The sequence below is a fragment of the Oncorhynchus tshawytscha genome, linkage group LG29 (genome assembly GCF_018296145.1).
Source record: "Oncorhynchus tshawytscha isolate Ot180627B linkage group LG29, Otsh_v2.0, whole genome shotgun sequence".
Lineage (NCBI taxonomy): Eukaryota > Metazoa > Chordata > Actinopteri > Salmoniformes > Salmonidae > Oncorhynchus > Oncorhynchus tshawytscha.
This window is the reverse complement of record NC_056457.1, coordinates 22,540,152-22,548,891: the sequence shown is the minus strand read 5'-3', so window position 1 is coordinate 22,548,891 and position 8,740 is coordinate 22,540,152. Positions and strand designations below refer to the sequence as shown.

At 40.5% G+C, this 8,740-nt stretch overlaps 1 protein-coding gene across 1 annotated transcript in view; it reads right to left on the bottom strand.

The window, feature by feature from the left end:
- Positions 1-5,242: 5,242 nt before the first annotated feature.
- Positions 5,243-8,740, bottom strand: part of LOC112227740 (receptor activity-modifying protein 3) — a 29,917-nt gene continuing 26,419 nt past the window's right edge. Inside the window, exon 4 of the mRNA XM_024392584.2 lies at positions 5,243-6,671. Coding sequence (XP_024248352.1) covers positions 6,416-6,671 — 256 coding nt within the window. The 3' untranslated portion in view covers positions 5,243-6,415. The remainder of the gene's footprint in view (positions 6,672-8,740) is intronic.

The following is an 8,740-nucleotide window of genomic DNA, read 5'->3' as shown; positions in this document are numbered from 1 at the left end:
CCAGGGTTTATACACATCATTGGTTAAAATATGTCAGCAATTCATCTCACTTTCCAGCGACTAGCTATCTGATTAAACTGAAAGTTGACACGTCTATTTTTTGTCAATTAAAGCGTCTGTCAGTAGGCCCTACATAAGAGAAAGACTATCAAATGCCACAGTTGCGCAGTTGGCTACATCCATATTTGACATATGGGAACGTGGATACAAGCTACTGTATATTTCACCACAACAAAATTCATGAAGTCTGAAGTTTAGCGATAACAAATCGTCAGTGTGTTCTGCTAGGGAAAGCTGTGGTCTCTGCATCCACAAAACAAAAAAATAGCATGGGCTTAGCTTCAGTGTGAACTCACACAGCAGAGTGGAATACGCTGGGTAAACAGTAAGGTAGTGCTCGAGGGCATTGAGCTTTAAGAAAATTCTCCTTTTGTACTTGTACTGTCAGGATGGAACACCTAAAATACAAATGTACACCACAGTTACCCACATATACCATGCATCTACATGGAATATAACTTCAAAGTAACTATATGAGTCTTAAATCATATTAGGCCAGTTTTCCTCTCACTACACAATTTAGTAATTGTTTTATAGCTATACATGATCTACATTTGCCATATGTGCAGTTGAATAATTATTTTCTGAGATCTATGTAGGTGTATTAAATTAGAGTAATTGCATGGCATGAGGGCAACTTTATGTAACGCTAGATGTAAAAATTGATAACGATCAAAGCAATCCAGAGACTAAAATTCAGTACTGTCGAAATGAATTACACAAATCATTGAGAGCTGTGTGCCAGCGGAGGATTTTACAATTAATAAATTATGTAAGTACTCCCACATTGTGTGTTAATAAATCACAGAGAAGGAGGAAAAGATCTAACTCGAACGTCAGGACATTTGACTCACTGCTAACTCTGGGGGGAAGCACATTCGAAAGACTTGCTGGGATGATTCAATTGAATATCATTAGAAACGCAATCATAAATGATGCAAGTAATTGCAAAATCCACATGAATAAGTCCAGCTGCCAAATGGAGCAGGCTGTGGTAACGAACCAACAAAAAAAAGCCCTTCTCATGAATTACATTATGAAATGAGCTCTGGAGACTCCCTGTGGACTGGCCAGTGTGCCTGAGAGGATGATTTGCAGGTTTGTAAGCCATGTTTGTGTCTGTAGAATGCTTATCAGTGACAGATTAAATACTACAGACCACTCGAGTGCTGCTGAAGGATAGGGGAGGGTAAGGGTGAGGGGGTGAGAGGAGTTAGGGGAGGGGATGTCCTGTTAAGGTCATGTGCACTGGAGCAAGTTAGTGTGGGAAAGGGGAGGAGAGAGAGAGAGAGAGAGAGAGAGAGAGAGAGAGAGAGAGAGAGAGAGAGAGAGAAAGAAAAGCAGGGCCTCTGTTGTGAGTGAGTCTGTTGGAGGCCTCAAGGAGTCTTGCATGTTATAGGGACTCCGTGGGAATAGGGTGCTTACACGCACACACACGTTTTTTCCCCCGCAGTTGGCAGCTTTTGGACTCTCTTCCTCCCTGTGGTTCTCTCTCTTTATGGACCACACGTGTAACTTAAAATTTTCATGAATCATTACTGTAACCTTTCATACTGTAACCATTCATATTTTCTACACATTGTAATCAACGACTGGAGGGTGGAGTGGGGGTGGGGGTCCCAAGGGGTGGTGGGTTGAGACAGGCAAACTCTCAGAGCTGAACAGTGCCGTTGGCGGACCCAGTCATAACAATGCATGTATGAGGAAGTATGGCACTCTTTGCACTTCCTGTACCTCTTTTGGTTAAAATCATAGCCAGCCCATTTCCTTTAATTCTTCGCCGGCTCTGGGAAACAATTGTACATCCTTCCTGCAGTCCAACTTTTGTGCTGCAGAGGCACTGGCAAGTCATCGTTGAGGGCATGAACAATTGTCTTTTTGTTTGCGTCTTAAACCCTCATACAATGCCGGGCTGTTTTTTGTCATATAAATCATGCTTGTCTTGTCCCTCTTTGTTTATCCCTCAAAATTATGATAATAATAATTTGTCATTGTACACTGAGTGTACAAAACATTAGGAACGCCTTCCTAATATTGCGTTCCACCCCCTTTTTCCCTCAGAACAGCCTCAACTCGTTGGGGCATGGACTTAACCAGGTGTCGAAAGTGTCCATAGGGATGCTGGTTCCCACAGTTGTGTCAGTTGTGGCTGGATGTTCTTTGGGCTGTCGTGTCGTTGCCTATCATTAAATGTGAAGACTGTATATTATCAAATCAATTCTATATGTGTGATTTAATTACGCGATTAAACTAATCATGTAACTTTAATTTACTAGGAAGTCCGGGCACCATGGGAACATGTTGTTTATAGAGTTTAAATTTCCCAAATATAACTCTTCAGATATTTTCATATCTTATCCAAACAGTCGCTTATTAACGAATTTTACCTCATCAGTCTCATTACTGAACATTGCAAACCCTTGGATATCTGCACGAAACCTAGCCTAGATCATGAATCAGCGATATACAAATTGTCTTAATTATTTATTTATTTACTAACTAACTTAATCAATCACAGAATGACATAAACACACACACAAATAGTTCATACATCGGTTACTACATGATACAAAGAAAAAGTCTCTAGCGGACAAAACCGATATGATGGCTTGGTAGACAAAGGAAAGGGGTGGGGACCACTTAAGGGAAACTCAGAGGATTACTACACTGCTAATACTTTGAATATGAACAACCACTCATTCGAAAAGTATTGCAATTTACATATTTACGAGTGTCTGCCTTTGTTGTCCCTCTCTGCGATTGCCGGTCAGTCTGCTGGATAGTCAGTCGACAGAGTCTCTGATTTGTCCACCAGAGATTAAAGTCGTAGGTTGTTAGAATGGATACTTCAGAGTACTATACGGGACTGTTCTTAGGATCGCATGCGTTTACCAGACAAAAGTATTTAAACAGTCTGAAAAATGGTTCTTTAGTTTGTAGATTTATTTGCCATTTCAATGTGGGGACCTCATCCCTGCGTTTTTAACTCTTGCAGAGTTGCCAACCATTTCAACATGCAGCTACCGCTTCATGTTTTCTGATCTTGTCCTTTGATAGAGTTGTAGTTTGAACCACTTCACACGACAGCTTCACCCGGCATGTTTTGGTCTCGAGTGACAGCCATTCCAACGTGGGGACCTAATCCTGCCGTTATCTTGACTCTAGTTTAAATTGCCAACCATTTCAACATAGGTACGGCTTCATGTTTTCTGATCTTGTGTAAATTTTGTTGGAAGTGGGTTTTATACTCTGTGGAAGAAGAGGCAGTTCCATGATGCCTAATGAGATGTCTGGTCACGTGGGCATGGCCACCGACTTCGTTAAACCCTTTTATATGATGAACTTTTCTCATTTAGAAGGCTAACATCACATTACATCTTTTCACAAATAGTTTCATATTTACTCATTCATTTTATACAACATTCAGGTAGAAAACGAATAACTGAGGAATGTGCACTTCCATAGATACCGTTATCTTGTCCTACTGCCTTTCCTGATGCCACAAAATAAAACAACTTTGACAGGATTGTTCTTTAAATACCCATGGACCATTCCCACATTCTCAAAAATATATTGTTTAACTATTCAAACTTTTGATGTCCAAGTGTCTCTCTGTGTTCCACAGTTTACATTCCAATCTCGAACACCACAGAGCATAGCGGTAGCGTATTTTACGACCGCCATAAAACAGCCGACTTCCCGCTCTCCCCCTCTACGAGAGAGAGCACTCTGTATAGCGGGCCCACTGTAACCTGATCCTTCAGATCGTCACAGGAGAGTTACAACAGGGTGGTGGTCCATTCTTGATACACAATGGGAAACTGTTGAGCATGAAAAACCAAGCACCGTTGCAGTTGTTGACACACTCAAACCCCGTTCAAAGGCACTTAAAACTTTGTCTTGCCCATTCACTCTCTGAATGGCACACATATACAATTCATGTCTCAATTGTCTAAAGGATTCAAAATCTTTCTTTAACCTGTCTCCTCCCCTTCATCTACTCGGACAGAAGTGGATTTAACAAGTGACATAAATAAGAGATCATGGCATTCCCCTGGATTCACCTGGTCAGTCTATGTCATGGAACGAGAAGGTGTTCCTAATGTTTTTTACACTCAGGGTATATCACTTCGCTTGACATCCTGATGATCAGAGCTGAATGTCAACATCTTTAGATTCATATGTTTGTTTTGATCGCATAATAATGAGGAAATAGTCCCCATTTTATAAAGTGACTTTGTCTTAAATTGGAATATGAGGAACAGTGGTAGACAAAGTACCCAATTGTCTTGAGTAAAAGTACAGATACCTTAATAGAAAGTTACTCAAGTAAAGTGAAAGTCACCCAGTAAAATACTAGAGTAAAAGTCTAAAAGTATTTGGTTCTAAATATACTTAAGTATCAAAAGTAAATGGAATTAATCAAATATACTTAAGTACCAAAAGTAAAAATGTCATATTCCTTCTATTAAGCAAAGCAGATGGCACCATTTTCTTGTTTTTAAAATGTACAAATAGCCAGGGGTACACTCCAACACTAATCATTTACAAACAATGCATGTGTTTAGTGAGTCTGCCAGATCAGAGGCAGTAGGGATGTCCACATGTTCACTTGATAAGTACGTGAATTTGACCATTTTCCTGTCCTGCTAAGCACTCAACATGTAACGAGTACTTTTGGGTGTCAGGGAAAATGTATGGAGTAAAAAGTACATTATTTTAGTGAAGTAAATGTAAAAGTTGTCAAATATAAATAGTAAAGTACAGATACACAAAAAAACTGAAGTAGTACTTTAAAGTATTTTTACTTATGTACATTACACCACTGATGAGGAATATGAACATCCCCCCCAATCCCTTCCGAAATGTTCATACAGCCTTGTTAGTAGCTTTGCCCATATGGTAATGTATCATAAAGCAATGATGAGTTTTACCTTGGAATTAACCGAAACGTCAGAACAGATTTTTTTGCGGATTTGACTGTTTAACTACATTTACACACTGAAATGTCAAAACAATATTATTTTGTTATGACCACAGTACTAAGGATGTTTCAATTGAATTGGAGTTACATCGAGATGGATGTAGTTTGAAGTAGAGGTAGGAATGGTTTCAAAACGGCAGAGGACAAAAAGGGACAAATTGCCCTATGGACATGTTGATTAATAACCAAAGCATTGACTAATTCTAAGTAATTTAATTCAAACATTAAATAGCATTACAGTAAATCATTCAATAGCTCCTCAATACCAAAAGTTTTTTGGCACAACAAAATTCTCTCAAAACGAGTCCGTAATCTTGACAGTGATTTATGTTCCTATCGCCCATACCTCCCAGAACGACTAAACTGTGAAATTAAATTACAATTAGAGTGAGCAGAATTCCTGCTGAGGTTTCACCACATGAGCAGTGCGATCAGTGATAACAACTTTTGGGGCATTGCAATGACAACCCAGAGACAAGATAAATAAAGAAGTCAAACAACCATTTTACTTCAAGAAACAAACCAAGTTCTCTAGTCTCAGCGACACATATAGGGCTTGTTCCCATTCTATGGCCAGGCTTCAAAGTCAGAATTGCCTATATCATGAACATGAAAAATAGCATTGGGCTTAAATTAAGGTTTTGGTTAGGCATATGGTTAGGGGTGTGGTTAAGGTAAATTAAATCAGGGTTGGGTAAAAATCAGATTTTTTGGAAAGAAATTGTTGTATCCGTCTTTGCAGCTTGAACTGATAGTGACAACACATAACAGATGAGGAGGCGTGAAGAAGGCCATGGTGCCAGGAACACTGTTGTTGAGAAAGAATGGCAGGCAATTAAGGAAGGAAAACTCAGGGTCTTTACAGTAGACGGCACTGGTACAGAAAAGTATTGTACATGTTCAGGTGTCAACTTGTCGGTGTTCTCCCATCGAGAAGAATCTTCACCAGAATATATAACCACAAGCTTAAACGGCATCTGATAGGTGATGATGTTGAGGCAGTCCCTGGGCTTTTGTCCCTTTTTACACCAAGGATCAAATATCCTGAATGTCTTTTAGCTCTGTGCCTTGAGTCCTTGTATATCTCTCAAAAGGGCTTGGACCGTCTCAAGCTAGCAACATGGATATAGGATGCATCTCCCTCAAAGGCGTTAAGTAGCTTCTTTTGGTCCATTCAATCCACCATAATCCTGAAATGACACAATGAACAAACAAAAGTTCCCTTTGTAGGTTCCCTACCTGTCTTCCCAGGCTACCTGTCTAACCCAATTTCCCCTCTGGGGATCAATAAAGTATTTCCATTCAAAGAAGTTCATAGGTCTCTGGACAGTCACATTGCACAGTCACATGGGAACCAAACAAACCAACATCTTAAGCCAGGATGTCGCTGCGCTTACTGCACCACACCACCAGCGCGATCATAGCCAGGGTGAGGAAGACAGGGATGAGGATGAGGATGGTGACTGTGTCATCTGGCGGGTCCACCAGGATCACCCTCTCCAGGGTGCAGTTGGAGAAGAAGTGCTTGTGGATGCGGATGATGTAGCTCTCCACCAGCGGGTTGGGCCAGTAGCAGTTGATGCGCCCGGCGTTGGTCTCTGTGCACAGCGAGAAGACGTGGTACTCACTGCGGAGAGAGCAGAGAAACACAAATGTTTAAAATAAACAGTCAGGTTGAGAAAGGGCTAGTACTCACCAAAGCCATAGAGATGTAAATATATGGCTCTGGTACTCCCGGCCTAGAGCAGGGATTGGCCAACCCTCCTCCTGGGCATGTACAGTAGGCTTTTGTTCCAGCCCTGCTCTAACAGCCCCTGAGCAGCTGATCAGTAGATTCAGGTGTTGTGGCAGGGCTGGAACAAAAGTAGCTGTCCAGGAGGAGGGTTGGCCAATCCCTGGTCCAGATGGCAGAGGAACACAAAGTGTTTAGCCAATCAGAAGGCAGGGAATCTGGGGCCATGGATTAGATTGAAAATTATGTTCTCTGTATCTCCGTATTTATTTTCTATTTCAGGGGAGAAGAGATAAGGGGTCTACTTAGCAGATTTTGCATCTTAGCTGTTACCATATGCACAGCTACTTAGTGCAATGAATAATCAGGGAGAAAAAGGTGTGGATTCACCCGCAGAGCGTGACAGGTGTTTATTTCGCCTTCTGCAAAGGCAGGAATCGTGGTCACATGCAGGCTATGGTCATAAATAGGCAGGTGAAATAAAACTAGGACTGAAGGCTATAACTGGTTCTCACAAACAAACTAGGAAAAGGCTTAGTAGAGTCAAAATGAACAATACCTCAAAGGCACAAACAGAATGAACTGAACTAAATAAGGAGTTGATGAGACCAGGTGAGTAACTTACCCAGGTGAAATCAATGGAAAAAAATGAAAGACAGGGCTACGTTCAAGAACACAAAGAAACAGAACACAAGGTCGACTAAGAAAATAAATACAGAATCTTACACATAGGATGTCTCTAAACTGATAAACAGGGAAGGTATATCCCTAAAATTCTTACTCTGCAAAAAACCTTTTCAGCCCGATGTGAATCTATAAAGAAAGAGGCTCAAGTCATGCCTCTTTAGTCATAATATGCATAGAAAATCGATATGAATGGATGTGCATCACAATGGTAAATCACAATGGTACATTTTTGAAGACGTTATTTTTGGAGGCACGGTAGCGCTACTGTAGCTAGCAAAATAGTGTATAAGTGATTGCTAGCTACAGTAACTGTAAACCATTTTGGCTGGCTAGCTAATCATCATGGCTAACTGTGGGGCAAAACAATTCACTTATCTACATTTAAATGAACCACAATTGATAGAGCATTCATTAAGCACTGCTTAAGGATGTCCTAATTTATATGGTATGACACATTTAAATAGAGGATTTTTGAAGAATCTATGTAGTGCTTATGAATGCTGTATGAATGTGTTATAAAGCCCTTGTAACATTGTTTTTGTTCAAAGTATGTCACTTTGGAAACTGATGGAGTAGCCATATGCCATGTGTGTCCTCCTCATCAAGTTTACATCATTAGCTACGAGTTGGACACAGGCTGCCTCATTAGGGTGCATTTCTGTATGTACTATGCCCTATAAACTGCTCTAAAAGCAACCCATTATAACACACACAGTTTTTCTTCCAATATGACACAAATTACCTGCACTTCCCAGGCTTGTTGCAGTACACAGTTAGGAGCTAAATGGGTGATTAGAGTTGATATAATAGCACTCTGGGTAACATGGGGTCCCAGCCATGATGCTTACCTAGCAAAACAGATCCTATCAGACCACATTAAGTCAAACTAGTCAAGACCAAAGTGGTTAGCTCTATATTTAACAAACATCAGTTTCCCCTCCTATGCCTTTCATACTAGCGGTGTGGTTTGACGTCAGCCAATCCCCATCATTGCTTTCAGACGACCTCCGCCTAAGTGCTGCAAATCGAATGAGTCTCGGTCAAGCGTGTAGACTGTGTCTCCATACGGACATAAGGGAGGCTGCTGTAAATTAATGGATTAATTGTATGGTAACTCTGGAATAGCTTTTTGGCTTGTATATTATTGTAAAAAAACGATGGTAGAGGTTATTATACAAATGTTGACCCCAGACTGAAAAGTGATAGAATACGTGAAGTTACCATATATATTTAGCTGCGTGCTGTGTTATTTTCTTTTATAATTTAAAACTGGCAAA